General features: G+C 45.7%; 1 protein-coding gene across 6 annotated transcripts; it reads left to right on the top strand.

The window, feature by feature from the left end:
- The first annotated feature begins 8,202 nt into the window (after positions 1-8,202).
- On the top strand, positions 8,203-13,383 carry LOC123182345 (ribonuclease P protein subunit p29). 6 transcript variants are annotated; one of them, XM_044594880.1, is made up of 11 exons: positions 8,220-8,526; positions 8,705-8,780; positions 8,888-8,983; positions 9,658-9,870; positions 9,971-10,015; positions 10,085-10,158; positions 10,249-10,511; positions 10,658-10,726; positions 12,202-12,260; positions 12,356-12,457; positions 12,950-13,383. In XM_044594880.1, exons 2-11 carry the CDS (start codon positions 8,714-8,716, stop codon positions 13,084-13,086), a joined length of 1,125 nt encoding a protein of 374 aa, XP_044450815.1. In that variant the 5' UTR covers positions 8,220-8,526; positions 8,705-8,713; the 3' UTR covers positions 13,087-13,383. The 6 variants fall into 6 exon arrangements, with proteins under 6 accessions (XP_044450813.1, XP_044450814.1, XP_044450816.1 ...); XM_044594879.1 differs by having other exon boundaries at positions 8,206-8,526; positions 9,971-10,158; XM_044594881.1 differs by having other exon boundaries at positions 8,210-8,526; positions 8,881-8,983; positions 9,971-10,158.
- The last annotated feature ends 3,596 nt before the right edge of the window (positions 13,384-16,979 follow it).

The raw sequence follows: 16,979 nt of genomic DNA, 5'->3' as shown, positions 1-16,979 counted from the left end.
ATTCGTGTGCCAAAATTTGGGGTCCATAAAATCGCCAGCGTGGTGACCCTAAAACAATCGCCAGCGTGGCTGCCTTGTGGCGTTAAAAAAAAGCATGGCCATCTCGCTAAAAAAATCAATGTGTGTGGTGGACGTCCGACCAACCACCATACCGACTAGGGGGTGCTGCCGGGGATGTGCTAGGCGTCATCCGGATGATGCCGTGGAAAAATAAGCCGCCTTTCCCTCCCTTGATTAGCGCCGATACGGTATAATTTAGGCCGCTGGATTAGCTGATGATTGGACCACGGCATGACTTCCATCCCAACTTGCACATGTCTCCCTGCAGCGTCTAGCCAGCAACGCAGCACCACCAGCACACGTAACTCTAGTGAGAGCGGCAGCTAGCCGGCTTAGAGCACTAGCTGCAGCCCTCAGGTCCACGTCGCCGGTCACCTCATAATAAAACAGCCAGCGGGCGGAGCGGGCCTGCCATACATCAGCCACGGCAGCAGCGCCAACGACTTCTGGGGTTGCTATGTTGCAGCAACGACGCTGCTGCGACCACCCCTTCAAGCACCATTGATGCACCATCACTGCACCTGCGATACTCCGGCCACCTGGCTATGCTCCATTGCAGTGCCGGTGATGCTTCGGCGGCTTGGCAATGATCTATTGTAGCAGCGACGATGATTTGCCGACCCGACTATGCTCCATCGTAGCACCGCTGATGCTCCCTTGCAACTTCGTCGCTGTTCCGACGATCGACGAACGCTTCATCGCGGCACTTGCTCCCTTGCAGCATCGTCGACGTTCCGACGGTCCGACGAATGCTTCATCGCGGCACCGATGATGTTCTCGCGGCCCGACGATGCTCCATCGTAGTGTCGATGATGCTCCGACGGCTCGGTGATTGCAGCGTCGGCGATGTTTCGACGGCCCGACAATTCTCCATCGTAGCACTGGTGATGCTCCCTTGCAACGTTGTTGACGTTTCGACGGTCCGACGAATGCTTCATCGCGGCACTGGTGATGTTCCGACGGTCCGACGATGCTCCATCACAGTGTCGGTGATGCTCTGTTGTAGCACCAGCGAAGTTTCAACAGCCCGACGATGCTCCATCGTAGCACCCGTGATCCTTCCTTGTAGCATCGTCGATGTTTCGACGGTCCGACAAATGCTTCATCGCGGCACCGGTGATGTTCCGGCGGTCCGATGATGCTCCATCGCAGTGCCGGTGATGCTCCGACGGCTCGGCGATTGCAGCGCCGACGATGTTTCGACGGCCCGACGATCCTCCATCATAGCACCGGTGATGCTCCCTTGCAGTGATGTCGACGTTTCGACGGTCTGACGAATGCTTCATTGCGGCACCGGTGATGTTCCGGCGGTCCGAGGATGCTCCATCATAGTGTCGGTGATGCTCCGTTGTAGCACCAGCGATGTTTCGACGGCCCGACGATGCTCCATCGTAGCACCCGTGATCCTCCCTTGTAGCGTCGTCGATGTTCCGACAAATGCTTTGGCTGCCCGACTACGCTCCGTTGCAGCGCCGACGGTGCTCCAGTGGCCCGACTACGCTCCGTTGCAGCACCGGTGATGCTTCGACGGCCCGACGCTGCTCCGTTGTAGGGCCGACAAGGCTTCCGCGGCCCGGCGATGCACCGTTGCAGCGCCGACGATGCTCCGGCGGCCCGACGATGCTTCGTTGTTGGGCTAACAATGCTTAGGTTGCAAGGAGACGCTCCGTTGCATCGCTGAGGATGCTCCGACGGCCCGGGGATGCTCCATTGCAACACTGGTGATGCTTTGTCGGCCCGACGATACTCCGTTGCAGGTTCGACGATGCTTCGGCTACCCAGCGATGCTCTGTTGCAGCACCGACGATGCTTCGGCTGCTTGGAGATGCTCTGTTGCATCGCCGACGATGCTCCGATGGCCCGGTGACGCTCCATTATAGCGTCGGCGATCCTCCGGCGGCCCGACAAGCTTCGTTGCAGGACCAACGATGCTTGGCTGACCGGCAATGCTTTGTTGCATCGCCGATGATGCTTTGGTGGCCCGGTGACGCTCCATTGCAGCGCCGATGATGCTCCAGCGGCTCGGCCTACGATGCTTCAGCTGCCTGGCGATGCTCTGTTGCATCGTCGACGATGCTCCGATGGCCCGGTGATGCTCCATTGCAGCGCCGACGATGCGTCGGCAGCCCGGCGAGCTCCGTTGCAGGGCCGACGATGCTTCGGCTGCCCGGCGATGCTCTGTTGCAGCACCGATGATGCTCCGGTGGCCTGGCGACGCTCCATTGCAGCGCCGGCGATGCTCCGGCGGCCCGAAGATGCTCCATTGTAGCGCCGACAATACTCGGATGGCCTGGTGACGCTCCATTGTAGTGCCGACGATGCTCCATTGCAGTGCCGACACCCGACGATGCTCCGGTGGCCTGGTGACACTCCAGTGCAGTGTCGACACCCGACGATGTTTCGGCGGCTCGGCGACGCTCCGTTGCAGCAACCAACTGGCGCATGCAGCAGAGGCCGTGACTTGCAGCCTACCGATGCTTTGTCTTCCTCGCATCGCAGGCCACCAACGCGGCATAGCAGCGGCAACCTTTTAGCACCGTGGCTGGCTGGCTGGCTCGTAGCAACGCCGTTGAAGTGCAGCCCTCCGCAGCACCATACAGCTAAGTGCAGCAAGCCAGCAAACTTGGTTCAGTCAAATACAAAGACGTACAACGTACTTTCTACGTTTTACCACGCACTGACACAACAGACTGACCTGCTAATCGGACGGCGCCCGCGTCTCGTCAAAAATCAGTCGATATATTATAAACGTTTCCCTTAAACAAGCCGCCGTACACACTCTGACATACACCATGCGGCCAACATCCCGAAGCGAAGGAACGACTCACGATTCCGTGAGTAGGCCTATGAGTTTTCGGTTTTAGAAACTTGTATGTCGAGTTTAAAATGTCCTGTATTGGTGAACAGAGAGAGTATATAGCAAAAAAGAAAAAAGCCAGCCTAGAAAAACACATACAGGCTTACAGCCCAACGAGGATTGCTCTATTCTAGCCCGTCAGACTACAGGACTGCGTCGCCTACAGGACGCCAGCCCAGTAGGACATGGCTCGGCGAGCTGTCGTCACTCAATTTTTTTTCTTTTATTTATATTTTAAATGCATATATTTCAAGAACTTAATTTTACTTAAGAAATTTAAAACTATGAATTTAGAAAAAATTAACATGGTATACAATAATTATTAGTGCAGTTTTAAGAAATGTTGGTAACTTTCAAGAAAATGTTCGTGAGAACGAAAAAATGTCCCCGTGTTTCAAAAAAAAATATTTTTTTTATAAAAATGTGTATACAATGTAAAAACAATGTTTGCGTAATGTGAAGAAAATGTTTCGAACCATTAAAAATTGTCTGTGACATTTTATGAAAATATTCCGCCATTTCAACAAAACATTCATGACGTTATTTTAAAATGTACTACTCCACCCATGCTAAAGCAACTACACTTATTTTGTAACGGAGTTTGTACAATGTAAAAAATGTCCGTGTAGGTAAAAAACGTTTATTTTCATTTAAAATGTATGTGACATTTTTATAAAAATAATAATCATGTGTTTCTAAGAAATGTCTATGAGATTTTAAAAAATGTGCAACGTGTATTTTGAGAATGTTATTGTGTATTTGAAAAAGTGTTCAAAAGATGTATTTTCAAATAATTGTAGAACATGTATTTGAAAAGTGTCCAATGTGTACCAATTTTTGACAAGTGCTCTAAAAATGTACATTGTGTACTGAGAAAAAAGTAGACATGTATTAACAAATAACACAATAATAACCGAAAAATAAACAGAAATAAAAGCAAAGAAAAAACAAAGAAAACCAAGAAGGAAACAAAAAACAAAGTATAATGAAGAAAGAAAAACCAAAAAATAAAAGGCGGCTGAGTCATCCGCCCAACCAACCGTCAGATTTGTGTGCTGGTGGCCATACGATCGTAGCAAGGCCACGACATCACTCAGCGCGCGGCAGCTTCAACACATCACTGATGGCATCCGACAAAAGCTTGTAGCTCTCATGGCAGCACCATCGGTGTCCGGCGAAACTCCATTGCAGCCCCGACGGAGCTCCGACGTAGCACTAACAACTTCGGCGAAGTTCCATTGCAACTCCGGTGAAACACCAACGCAGCACCGATGACTCCGGCAAAGCTCATTGCAACTCTGGCGAAAACCCATTGCAACACCGTGACCGAGATGAAGCAGTGACGTCGGCGCCGAAATCTTGCTGCCACTGTACGTCAGCAGTTGCAGCACCACACCTTCCACAATGACGTACCTCCCTTTCCGTTTTGCTCTAAAGCAGGCGTCACCAGTGAGGAAGCCCCACTGATCGCAGCAAGATGGGCAGCCCACTTCTTACCACAATGCCGCTCCGCATCGCTTCATGATGGGTGCTTGCAGTAGGCGCCACCGACGAGGACGACCAGCTGCAAGAGACATCCCTTGCAGCGACGGCGGATGCAGCAAGTAGCCGTTGTAGCAACGTCGATCTACAGCTTTGGACACTTGCAACCATCGATTGGAGCAGCGTAGTTGGGTAGTAGCGCTCACGGCGGATTGACTTGATAAACATGGACGATACGAAAGGGAAGGGAAAGCAGCAATTTGGGGGGAAAATGGAAAAAAATGGGTGGCTCATGGGGCGCGCTAGAGGATAAGAAGATAAGAGAGCGGTTGGTGGGACTCGTGGGGACGGTGGGTGTGTGGACACCAACTACGTCCACGGCTGGCCTCGCGCGATCAAAGTGCATCGGACGGCTAGCGACGCGGTTTAAGCCAGTCAAAGTTCAGTCAGCTTAGAATAAACTTTTTTAAAATTAAAACAACGAGAAAACAAAGAAAACCAGAAGTCTCTCCCTAATCTCTCCCTAATAATAAAGCACCGATTGACTTTGTCGGGTTCACCGTCACAATACGCTTCTTCCCATGAATTTACGCTTTCAATTTAAATTTAAAACGTATATGCGAGATGGTACTAATAAAATTTGATGCGCCGCACGCTAGCGTCGCTAAAAAACCTGTCACGAAACCTGGGCCAGCCCATGAAGGATACGATCGGCCAGCTAAAAAAACCTGAGCCGGCCCATGAAGGATACGATCGGCCAGCTAAAAAAGGAATAAATCCGAGCGGGGATCGAACACAAGACTCCACGCAAGAAACCACCCTGAAAGGACCAGCTGAGCTAGCGCCGGTTATCTATCACAATCAGCCGAATTTTCTTATGTTAATCGGCTTCGCCCGTCTAGCAGAATTTCTAGGTTGATCTGTCTTGGGCCTCAGTCTATCCATCCATCCATTGCGACGTGGCCCAATAATACGGTAAAAATAATTACTCGATCGAACTCCTAATCCTAACCTCACGAACTGTTCACAAGATAATCCCATATCGTTTTTCTTTATAAAATCCCACCAGTTTAAATATGTTAGTGAGCTCAAAACAATAAGCAGCCTCGAATCAAGGATTCTTTCAAAGAAGGAATTAATGGAAGAAAGACCCAACATATATTGGCCTAAATCGGTGTCTACAAAGAGAGAAGTCGGGAGGGAAAGGAAGGAGGGAGGGCAAAGAAAAGGGAGAAGCACACAAGGAGATGGAGACCACGAGGTGCATGTATAATAATAGAAGGAGGGATTGCGGAATTGTTTAAGAAGGAATCAGCGTTAAACGGGAATTGAGGGCTGCCATGCATGATTTAAGAAGGAATCAGCATTAAAGGCAATTGAGGGCTGCCATGCAAGATGTGTAATTAAAGGGTGGGGATCAATATACTTGAATGGGCTGGTTAGTTTCTCGACCAACAATTATGTGTAGGGTTACTCGGTGGGATGTGCTCTGGCAAAAAGAAACTGCGACCATTTTTTTTCAAGCATTCTGACTTGAGAAGAAATACAAAAATATGACAACTTATTTCATGGAGGAGCCGATGGCTTCATGACATCAGAAATTATCACCATCCTAAATGGTACGTGTAGGGTGTAGCTCACGAAGAGTGTCCCTGATGGCCAACTCGACGGGATTAGTTTTCAAAGTATAAACGCTCCTTTGCGCTGGCGTGTCTCAATTGCAGGTGTGTCATGTAGAGGCTGAGATCACCGTGTTCGGATTGGTCACGTTCGAAAAACGCATTGCCTTCAGGTGGACACTGTGGCCACTATTGATGAGGATGGGAAGGAGTATAATTTCAACTAGAGGGCATAGACCTTTGGAAGGTCATGAGTTGTGTTTACTGTACTAGGCGCAAAGGATTTTTTTCTCCCGTTGCAACGCATGGGCATTTTTGCTAGTAATAATAAAACACGTGTTGAGTTTGTCGGGTTCACCGTTGTGGCGTTTTTATACAAAGGTCCGTGTGGTTTTTGGTAATTGAACCCATAGTCCAATAAATAAGTTGGAAAAAACGTTTCGTATGTCGCGCTTGACCGAAAAAAAAACCCATCCCCGAGTCGAGTGACCGCGTCTCCCACCCTGTGATTTGATTTTCGGCCGAAAAAAACTAATTCCGGCCGAATTTCGGCCATCTCGCCATGGCCCGGTACATGGCCCTTTTAGCCGAAATTTTTGGCCCAATTTGAATTTGTGGCCCGGCCCAGCTCCTAGAGCGTTTCTGTTTGGCTTCGACTGAGACAAAACCACGAGCCCACACGCCCTAACCCTACAATCTCCCTTTCCTCTAGATCCTCCTGTGTGTGGCGCCGCCGCTGCGCATAGGGCACATCTCACACGATGGCGGCTTCTTTGGCCAAGGCGCTCACTATCCTCCTGCCCTCCTCCACGTCTCCTCGCCTCCACCCCATCCACTACATGTGCGTTGCTTCTCCAAGATTGAGGCATGGTGCTCGACGGCTGCGGCAAAGGAGCTGGTGGAGCGCGAGCTGACCAGTTCAATGGAGGCAGGAGCATGGAGCAGCGGCAGCAGCATGGTGGGCGGCCGCTTGATTAAATCTTAATTCTGGATGCTTTTATATCTTCCTCCTTGAAGTATGTATGCAGTTTTGCTTCTTCAGCAATTTGGCCTCGCGGCTCTGATTTTCTTGTGCTGCTTTAGATTAAGGACTGTTGTGCTGCTATAATTATGCCCTATTTGATTCAGATTTTGCTCAAATTTCGGCCGAAATTCGGCTAAATTCTGGACAAATTTTATCCAAAAATTCAAATTTTGTTTCTGCAATTTCGTCCGAGATATTACCGAAATATTTGAAATGGTCGAAATTCGGCCATCTTGGTCAGGGGCGAAAAAAAACACAAAACGAAAATCAAAACACAGCTCCCACCCCCGTCTGGATCCGCCGCCTCGCTGCCGCCGGCCGGCATCCTCCTCCACGCCATCCTCCGCCGAGCCGTGCCGCCGTCCTCCCCGCACCCCGGCCTGCTTGCGTCCTCTCCGCCGCGCCCTCCTCCCCGCGCCGTCCGAGTCCCCCTCGCGCGGTTCGCCGATGACGAGGCCCAGACCGCTGCGCTCTCGGGCCCCGCCGGCCGGCTCGAGCGCGCGCCGCCCACCACGACGAGCTGCTCAACACTCTCCTCGCCGCCGCGGGCAACGGCCGGGAGGAGGAGGAGGACGCGCGGGAGGCGCAGCAGCGTCAGAATCAGCGCGTCGAATCCGGCCTCGGCTTACGGCGACACGGACGTGGAGGCTCTGGCTGCGGCCGCCGCGCTCTATGCCCCGACCCTGCTCGCCGAGCCCTGCCTCTCCGGTTCTCCATCCATGTACGCTGTCGGGGACTCTGCAGGTCCAAGCTTGCTGCTTTTATCTTCAATTTGCAGAAGGAAGTTGGGTCCTCGCAGAGGGAAGGAAGGATGTTTGCTAATGTGTTGTGTGGCTTTCTGTTTTTGGAAGGAGGAAGGTTTATTCAGTCCATCCTCCTGCCTCTCCCTGCACAAAAAATGGTTCATCCTTCATTGGTATGTGTGCAGCTATGGAGGAGAATAATAGAGACGTGAGAATAATAGAGACATACCAATGAAGGATGAACCATGGCAGCCCTGGGGCGGCCTGGGGCGTGGGATTATTTGTCAGCCTATATGTCAAAAATAATTGGTTTGGCCTGGGGTGCAGCCCACTTCCAAGCCCAGGCAGGCCTGGCTAACTGGCCCAACTGCTCAGCGCCCAGGCCATCGCTGCCTGCGCACGGACGAACTGGACGAACCAACCAGCCGCTGTCTCAAAAAAAAAAACAACAACCAGCCGCTGAATTTCTTCCCCCGACTTGGACGAACCCTAGACGGCCAGCCGTCCCTGCCTGCCGGCGCCGCCCGCCGCCGCCACCTGCCGTCGCGCCTATCCAGCCCCCCCCCCCCCCCCCTCCAGTCCGTTGTCCGCCCCTTCGATCCCTTCTGCGGCCGTGCGGGCGTCAGGTTGTGCCGCTGCTGCTCTGTCCGGCGAGGCGAGGTGCTCGATCCCTTCTGCTTGGCGTCCGGCGAGGTGCTTTTTTGCCAGGAGCCGAGCCGCAACACAGAGCAGAGCAGAGAGGTAATGCTTAATGCCTTGATGCCCCTGTTTTGTGTTCTAGATGCCATTGTTTGATGATGATTTTCATTGCTAGATGCCACTGTTTGATGATGATTTTCATTGCTATAGATGCCGCTGTTTGTTAGATGTGAAAACCTATTTAGACATTTAGTAATTTTGTTTCTATAAAATGTTACAGGAAGACAAGATGAGTAAAAGAAACAAGACATTGAATTTTTCTTTTCAAGTTCGAACAACAGCAACCACAGAAACAGGTCCTTCAACTCGAACAACTGATAGTACTTAGTGTTACAGCTCAATTTTGACCCACAGATTGACTTTCGTATGCCTTGAAACTGAAATTTTTTTGGGTAGTTTTTAGCCCTTAGTTTCTTGCCTGGGGCGTCAGCCAATCCTGACTCCGCCACTACTGTGACCTGCTGGTGCCTACTGCTGCCGCGGCGCCCCTCTCTCGCTGGTAATTTTGTCTTTGGTGAATTGATGTATGGATTGTCTGATTGTCAGAGTGCATAGATGATTTAAATTTTGAACTGAAATTAAAATGGAATACAGTGTTATGTGAGTATGTGTAATCTGTTGCTGGAACTAGAATTGATTCATTTTGCGGAAATAGAAATTGGTGTATGCATTGTCTGATTGTCACATGTATAGATGACTTGTAGTTTTGTCATGTTTTTCTTTTTCTTTTTTTGTTAGATTGTTAAGCACTGGGGGTTAAATTCTAGATTTATTGAGAAATTGAGCTTTATTTTGTATGTTTTTCTGGAATGTTATGGAATATTTTGGGGGTGTTATAAGTGCCAAAGTTTTTCCATGTTGACGAAAAAAATTCGCCCGGGGTTTGCTTTAATCATGGCTCCCTGGTTAGTCCGTTAGTGTGATTAGAAACTACTCTTTCAGACTTTCAATACTACTTCAATGTTCAGTCTTCAGAGCTAGTTGGTAGTTGCAAATTTCAAACATATATAGTGAACTCTATTGCTGTGAGACATGATTAAACTATTTATATTGCTCGTTTGGTCAATTTCGTATTACTCGTGTGATGTCGATTTTTTTAAGGTGGCACACCCTATGATTTGTTCCTGTCCCCACCACTGCTTTTAGCTTGCTTTAATCTCAGATCTGGTGTAGGATCAATGTCAACTATTTCTGATCAGAAGAAACGGACCTTAGAAGCTATTCAACAACGGTATGCAGCAGCTAAAGCTAAGAAGCTGCAAGATGAACAGCCCAAGTGCCCGAAGAACAAAGAGAGTACCCCCAAGCCCAAGTTTGATGCACAGAGGAAAGGAAAAACTCCTGAATCCACTCCTCGAACTTCTGGCCAGCTGCCTACATTTAGAGGTTTTTATTTTTGCTCACCATTCTCCATTTCATTAGTGCACATTTTATATACGTCCCCAATTTGTCTTATACTGCTGCTGCTGCTGCTTCTGCTTCTCAGCTCAAGGAATCTCCAGTCATCAACAAAAGCCTTCTGCCTCCTCAGGTAAACCTATATCTGTGTGTGCGTGTGACTTTGTCCTGAAATCAACTGATAGCTTTTTTGACCTTTTAGGTGGAGAAATCAACCCTATATACTCTGAGATTTCATTTGCTCTTCATGAAAATTTGTCCCAAGATGACTATGCGGTAAGTACCCATGGTATGTGTTATGGTCTCAAATTTAACTTTATATGGTTGAAATATCCTTTAATATTTTTTGGGTGAACTTTGGTGTAGGATCCCGACAGCACAGACGTAGTTCAAAATGTCATATATGATATAATTCACAAAGGTGGAGAAGCCGGGAAAATTTCCAAGGGATCGAAAAAGTTAAAGTTGGATAGAGGGATTCTTTTGGATAACTATGTTCAAAGGGGTCCTATATTAGTGGATGCACAATCACGATCTTTGTTGATCCACTCGAAGCGATCTAAAAGGCACATGTCACTGAAGCAACATAAGAAATGTGGGTCATTTGATTTACATGATACATTCCGCAGGTAATCCTTGTTCAGGTTTAGTATAAGTTTTCTTCTCCTATCATCACATTTTCATATGACTGAAATATTTATATCCTTGCTAAAATCCCCACATGGGGTATCTTTGGAGTTTATGCAGTTTTTACATGTGATTCTTATTCTTGCAGGTTTGACCTCTATAAGCCAATGCATGAAATGTGGAAAGAGTATATGCGAGAGCTTACAAAAAGTACTCCGTATGGATCCCTCACTGTCTTTTCTTTCTGTTACTTTCAGGCCTCATTTACATCTCCACACTATTTGCTTTTACTAGGAAAGATAAAAAGGCTTGCAATTTATACATTGTTTTTACCATTTAATTCAACGCATGTAGTGCAAATTAGGAGGATTTGCAAATGTTTGTGCATAGTACCAGATTATTATGTTTAAAAAATAATGCTCCTTACCTACGTGGCCAAATATGTGGACTCAGGATCATGTCCCTTTGTCTACACATGTGAACTGTTTGACTCGTAAATACGTACAGGATGGCAAAGTAGGCTGGACTAGTCATAAATAACATGCTTGAGATGTTATTAACCCCGTGAATGTTGGTTACATGTTTGTCTTGGGCGAAGAGATCCGACACGAGCAACCCCGATAGAAAGGCCTTGGCCTCCTTCACCATGCTTGTCTCCTGGACTATATGGAATGAGAGAAACGCGTGTGTTTTCCATCACAAGAGTGCTCCACCGCCAATCTTGCTCGCCAACATCTTGAACGAGGCCAATTTGTGGTCCACCGCAGGGGCTAAACACCTAGGGAAAATTGTATTGCGAGAGTACTTGTCATGTGGTGTTTGTGGGATATTTGTAAAACCTCTTCTCTCCTTAATTAATATATGAGGCAAATCTTTTGCCTCCTTTTCGAAAAAAATGTTAGTTACATGTCTTTAGATCAGTGTGCTAGTTTCTCTATGTCTTATCAGAAAACAAGTAAACTGGGTCACTCTATAGGTGGACCCATATTTGTAAAGTCACCTCATACTTACGTGGCATGCTGGCACACATGATTGGGTCTGAGATGTCAATTCACAGATTGGGTCAGTATAAGAATTAAGGCCCTGGTAAAAACCGAACTTTTTGGTAATCTAGTATAATGTGCAAACATTTGTAAACTCTGGTAATGTGCACAACAACTGTTGAATTATGAGGTAAAGACTGCAATTTGTAAAAGAAAAGGCATTTGGTCTTTGGATCTTTTGCTGTTATTTGTCTCTTATTTTTAAATATACGACTTAATTGTTTTTAGATCTTTTGTAATTGGTGTCTACTTTTGAAGGATCCAACTACTGATATATTGAATTGGTGTATTTGTACAGCTGTACTACTCTTTAATTATCAGTTTGTTTTTATTCACAGTAGAGTAACTCACAGGCTTTATGCTGTTAGTAAGACCGAGCTCACCCAAAAATGATAATTGTATCGAAACTTATTGACTGTAGGGACTAGATTGTTGGTATTCATCTGATTGCCTCAAAAATAGCTTAATTAAGCTGTAGTTGTATAGAATTATACTAAATAGAGTTCTGAAAGATTAATAAATTTGAAAATTTGGACAATCAAATTCAAGAAATGTAATCAGTTTAACCTTTCCCAGATTTGGGCTAACCCTCTATTATGCCTTTTCAGTACAATGTATGAGGTATTGATGTTCCCTGTTTTCTTTATAGGAAAAAGCAATTATCGGAAAACCTCCTTTCAGCAGATCTTCATGGGGCGCTTATAATAGGTGATTCATATACTTGGCATAGTTGCATACTGGGTTATTAGACTGCCTGTATTGATCCTGTCATTGTTTTGGTGTTTTCTTTTGGTCATTCGCAGTGGCACAATGCAAAGCAGCCTCATATGAAGGTGTAAGTGGCATCATGATTCGTGACACTGCAGAGACTTTTGGAATTATATCAGAGGACAACCGCTTCCGAGGTACCTACTATCCCACTTCGTAATGCAATACTTTGAATAGGCTTGGATGAAGTGATGTATAGTTTGCTTGAGAGCATGTCTTCTACAATCTTATTTTTTTTGTTCGGGAATATAGGGCTGTTGCAATCTTGTGTTGGATTTTCCTTTCTACTGCTAATATGATACTTCCTTTTCCCATTGATCGTGCTAAATAATTTTAGTGTAACTCTCCATCCATATGATTCATGCTCTAAGAGACTGCGATGAAACGCATACTTGTTTTTCTGGTGAAGTCCACACTTGAATTTTTCATGGCAGAAGTACAAGCGAACAGGGTTGTTCAGCTTCTTGCTCAAAACGTTGTATTTTACTCGCTCAATGGAACTGCTCTTCCCATAGGCTCGTTCTTGCCGTTATACTATGTTGTTTGTAGTCATGAATTTTAGTATTAAACTATTAATTACTGCAGACCTGATGGATTGCTTTCTAAGAAACTCACTTTGAAACCTACAGTTGTACCGAAAGCTGGATCAGTTTTCGTCCTCCAAGCTGATTGCTGGAAGGTGACACTGATCGGCGACAAACTGTCACCAAAGGAGAAGTTGAAGGAAAGCCAGCGTCTGCAGCGTGCGCAATCACTGATCAGATAGAGTTTCGAGCCTGTTAGACTCTGTTTTCTGACAAATTTTGCCCAGATAAACCCCTACAGATTTTCTTGTTTAGTCTTTGTTTCTGTTGATTAACGTCAGTCTATCCCTTCATTGCTTAGCACTTGGCAGTTCTTGTTGCTCCACATTGTAAGCCAGTCACTCCTGGCAAAGTCGCGACGCTGAGAAGTTCCTTAGTAAATCCAAACACGCTTCTTGTGCGAGCTGCATCCTTGTAGGATAGCAACTATCATACCATGATCAATCACAGGTCTTTATCAATTTTTTTTATCAATCACAGGTGACCAGTTGGGGTTTATATATGTGACTGATCGGGTGAAAGTTTCGGTGCCTTGTCCTGTTTATAGCCCCCAAATTTGCTAACCATTGCGTTGCTAATGTATTGCCTCACTCGCTAGCCTAGCCTCACAGTCGTGTCTACTCCAGCGCTGTGGAAACCATAACCTGTGGGCTGTGGCTGGAGCGGCGGCACCGGTGTGGGATCCCTTTGCCGTGGGAAGGACTCCGGCGTGGAAGAAGACGCTGAGCTGTTATTAAACGCCCTCGTTCGGTACGTAAATCGTCGCCGTTCCATAGCAGTCTGTGCTGCCCCTGCTGAACCAGGGGCCAGCCACGCCAATCATCTTCTCTGCTTTAACCAGCCTTAGTTCCACAAGATGACATGAGGGCGTGGTGTACATAATGACTGTACTAGGATGGCACATCGGCTAGTGTAGGGAAAATAGGAGATGTGGCGAGGCATGCTGGATGTGTGAATTCTATAGCGCATTTGCACATGCCTCTTATGTCTACACTTATCAAATTAAAATCGCTACTATGCAGAGACAAAACAATGCACTACACACTACACAGGAATGATGAACAATGGCAATACATAGAAGTAAGACGAGGAACTGGGAGGACCGCTCCTTTTATAGACGACTTGGGTACATGCGGTACAACTAGTGACTTGAGGTCATCGGATCTCGGTTGATTCAGTAGCTAAGAATTCTTTGTTATGAGCTTGGTCCTTAGGTAGGTAAGAGCCCATGAGATACTTACACAAATGATGAAATTTTTGTGCTTGTTTCTATTCGGGGTAGGTCAGAGGTAATGGTAACTTAAAAAAAATGATAAATTTCCTAAGCTTGTTTGTCCTTGGCTAGATCAGTCTATTGGGTCACAAGAGCTTTAAACAAATAATATATTTTTTAAGTTTTTTCAAGTATTGTTCTTTGGTCTCTACACATGTGGCTAGCCAACATAAAAGGGCTAAGATCACGTACTCCTACTCAATCTGATCAAGATAAAGGTTCTGGAAATAAAGGAAAAAGAACTGGATCTAATGGACAAGACAAAGTGAGCTAAGTAGAACCAATTTTGCCTAGTTGTAACCATCTTCTGACTCGGACTCAGACCCGGACAAATTTCTAGCATGTTAATTAGGTCATGCCTCGTCTCGGCCTGATAAACCAGTCATACATTTACTTTCTCCAGAATGTCTTATATGCAAAAAATATGTTTGTACCTTAATTTTGCAAATCAAAAGAGTATGTTTGAAATTTCTCCTTCTATGCATTGTTCAAACTTGAATTCCAACAGCTACCCTGCGATCACTTTTCATAGAACCATAATCCAATCTTAGCTGCCACTAGTAGTTACATAGTACATGCAGTATTCTATCATGTACCCACTTAAAACATGGCTAACACCAACTGAACCGATAGTTCCTCCGACCCTTTTCACGCTCGGAAGGGACACTCTTGAGTTTCAAGATCGAAGCATAGTAGCCACTGCAGGAAACAGAAACGGAACGAAAACGGAAACATACCCTAAATCTCGTCTCCAGCATAAAAAATGGCCTGCACTTTCCGCCACTTCCCTGACTACAGTAGTCTCAAATGTGTTTTATTGGGAACTAAATTACCATTTAATAGTTGTCTGATTGCGTCAAATAGCTCAACTAAGTTGTTGTATAGATTTCTTATAGAACGAAACCACGAGACGGGCTCGGCTTTAAAATAATAAATCTATAGAATTTTACTAAATAGGTTTTGAAAGATTAACAAATTTGAGAAGGTGTAAGTGGCATCATTATCCGTGACACTACAAACACTTTTGGAATTAAGTTAGAGGACAACCACTTCCGAGGTACTTACTATCCCACTTTCATAATGCAATATTTGATTTATAGTTTGCTTGAGAGCATGTCTATTACAATCTTTTCTCTATTAATCTTCTCTTGGCTTTTCTTTTCTATGGCTAACCTGATACTTCCTTTTCCAATTGATCATGCTAAATAATTTGATTGTAACTCTTCATCCAACGATTCTCATCGAGTTCTCAAAGAAACACCATGAAATAAATATTTGATTTATAGTTTGCTTGAGAGCATGTCTATTACAATTTTTTGCCCACAATTTTTCTTGTTCAGTCTTTGTTTCTGTTGATTAACGTCAGTCTATCCCTTCATTGCTTAGCACTTGGCAGTTCTTGTTGCTCCACATTGTAAGCCCGTCACTCCTGGCAAAGACACGACACTGAAATTCATAAGTTCGAACACGCTTCTTGTGCAAGCTGCATCCTTGTAGGATAGCAACTACCATACCATGATCAATCACAGGTCCTTATCGGAAAAAAAGATCAATCACAGGTGACCAGTTGAGGTTTATGTTACGGGTCGGGTGAAAGTTTGGGTGCGTTGTCTTGTTTGGGTGTCGCGTTGCCAACGTGTTGCCTCGCTCGCTGCAGGTGGGTGGATCCGGCAATCAGTCAAACGCTTCGAGCAAGATGGATTAAAGAAAGTGATTTTAATGATCTCGTTGAGGAAACGTGGCAGCAGGTTGGATCCAACCCGAACCTTTTATCCGTTCATGCTAAACTTAATCGCATGCACGATATGTTTCACGATTGGGATCAAAGGGTTCTCAAGAAGCCTAAGAAAAGGTTGAGAAAGGCGCAAAGAGATTTGGAAAAGATAATAACTGGCCCTATGAATGATGAGACAGAGGAGAAGAGAAATGAGCTATCTGAACTGATAGAATTTTTGTTAGAACTTGAGGAAATTCACTATATGCAGCGGTCGAGATCTAATTGGCTCCAGTTGGGTGATCGAAATACTGATTTTTTTCAGGCATATGCATCAGCGTGGAGAAAGAAAAATTATATCAAGAAACTGAACGATGGAGATGGTAATTCTGTGGAAGGTACGACGCCTCTCAGCCAACATATTCATAATTACTTTAGTAATTTGTTCAGTTTGGAAGTTCAGCAGGTAGACCCTGAGATTATGCAGGAAGTTCAGACTAAAGTGACTAATCAGATGAATGATTTCCTGATTCACCATATACGCATGATGATGTTCGCAAGGCCGTGTTTAGTATTGGTGATTTAAAAGCACCAGGGCCAAGATGGACTACATGCACTTTTCTTTAAAAAATATTGGCATGTACTCGGTGATGCTATCTCATAGGAGGTATTGTTTACTCTAAACATCCGCCAGATCCCCGCTGATTGGAACGATACTTCCATTGTTCTTATTCCAAAAGTAGACACACCTGAATTGATTACTCAGTACAGACCTATCAGTCTATGCAATGTCCTGTACAAAATTATTTCAAAGATGTTATCTATGAGATTGAAAAGCATTTTGCCAGAGATTATTTCTCCCACTCAGAGTGCGTTTGTTCCGGGTAGAATGATAACAGATAATGTACTGATTGCCTATGAATGTCTTCATAAGATAAAAAATAAAAGTGTGGGGCAAACATGCCTGTGTGCAGTAAAGCTGGATATGCACAAGGCCTATGATCTAGTGGAGTGGATATTTTTGTGGAGCATGATGCAGAAACTTGGTTTTCATGAACAGTTGATTGAAATTATCATGGCATGTGTCA

Source organism: Triticum aestivum, chromosome 1D (assembly GCF_018294505.1).
Source record: "Triticum aestivum cultivar Chinese Spring chromosome 1D, IWGSC CS RefSeq v2.1, whole genome shotgun sequence".
In the NCBI taxonomy this organism is placed as follows: Eukaryota; Viridiplantae; Streptophyta; class Magnoliopsida; order Poales; family Poaceae; genus Triticum; species Triticum aestivum.
Note: the sequence above shows the minus strand (reverse complement) of the source record. Positions and strands in the feature narration are given on the sequence as shown.

What these genes read in the sequence shown, in the direction of transcription:
- LOC123182345 (XM_044594879.1), top strand. Translation starts at nt 8,714, where the DNA reads ATGAGTAAAAGAAACAAGACATTGAATTTTTCTTTTCAAGTTCGAACA. An exon ending in TTACATGATACATTCCGCAG is followed by an intron (nt 10,512 to 10,657) that starts GTAATCCTTGTT and finishes TTATTCTTGCAG; the next exon opens with GTTTGACCTCTATAAGCCAA. An exon ending in GAGCTTACAAAAAGTACTCC is followed by an intron (nt 10,727 to 12,201) that starts GTATGGATCCCT and finishes TTTTCTTTATAG; the next exon opens with GAAAAAGCAATTATCGGAAA.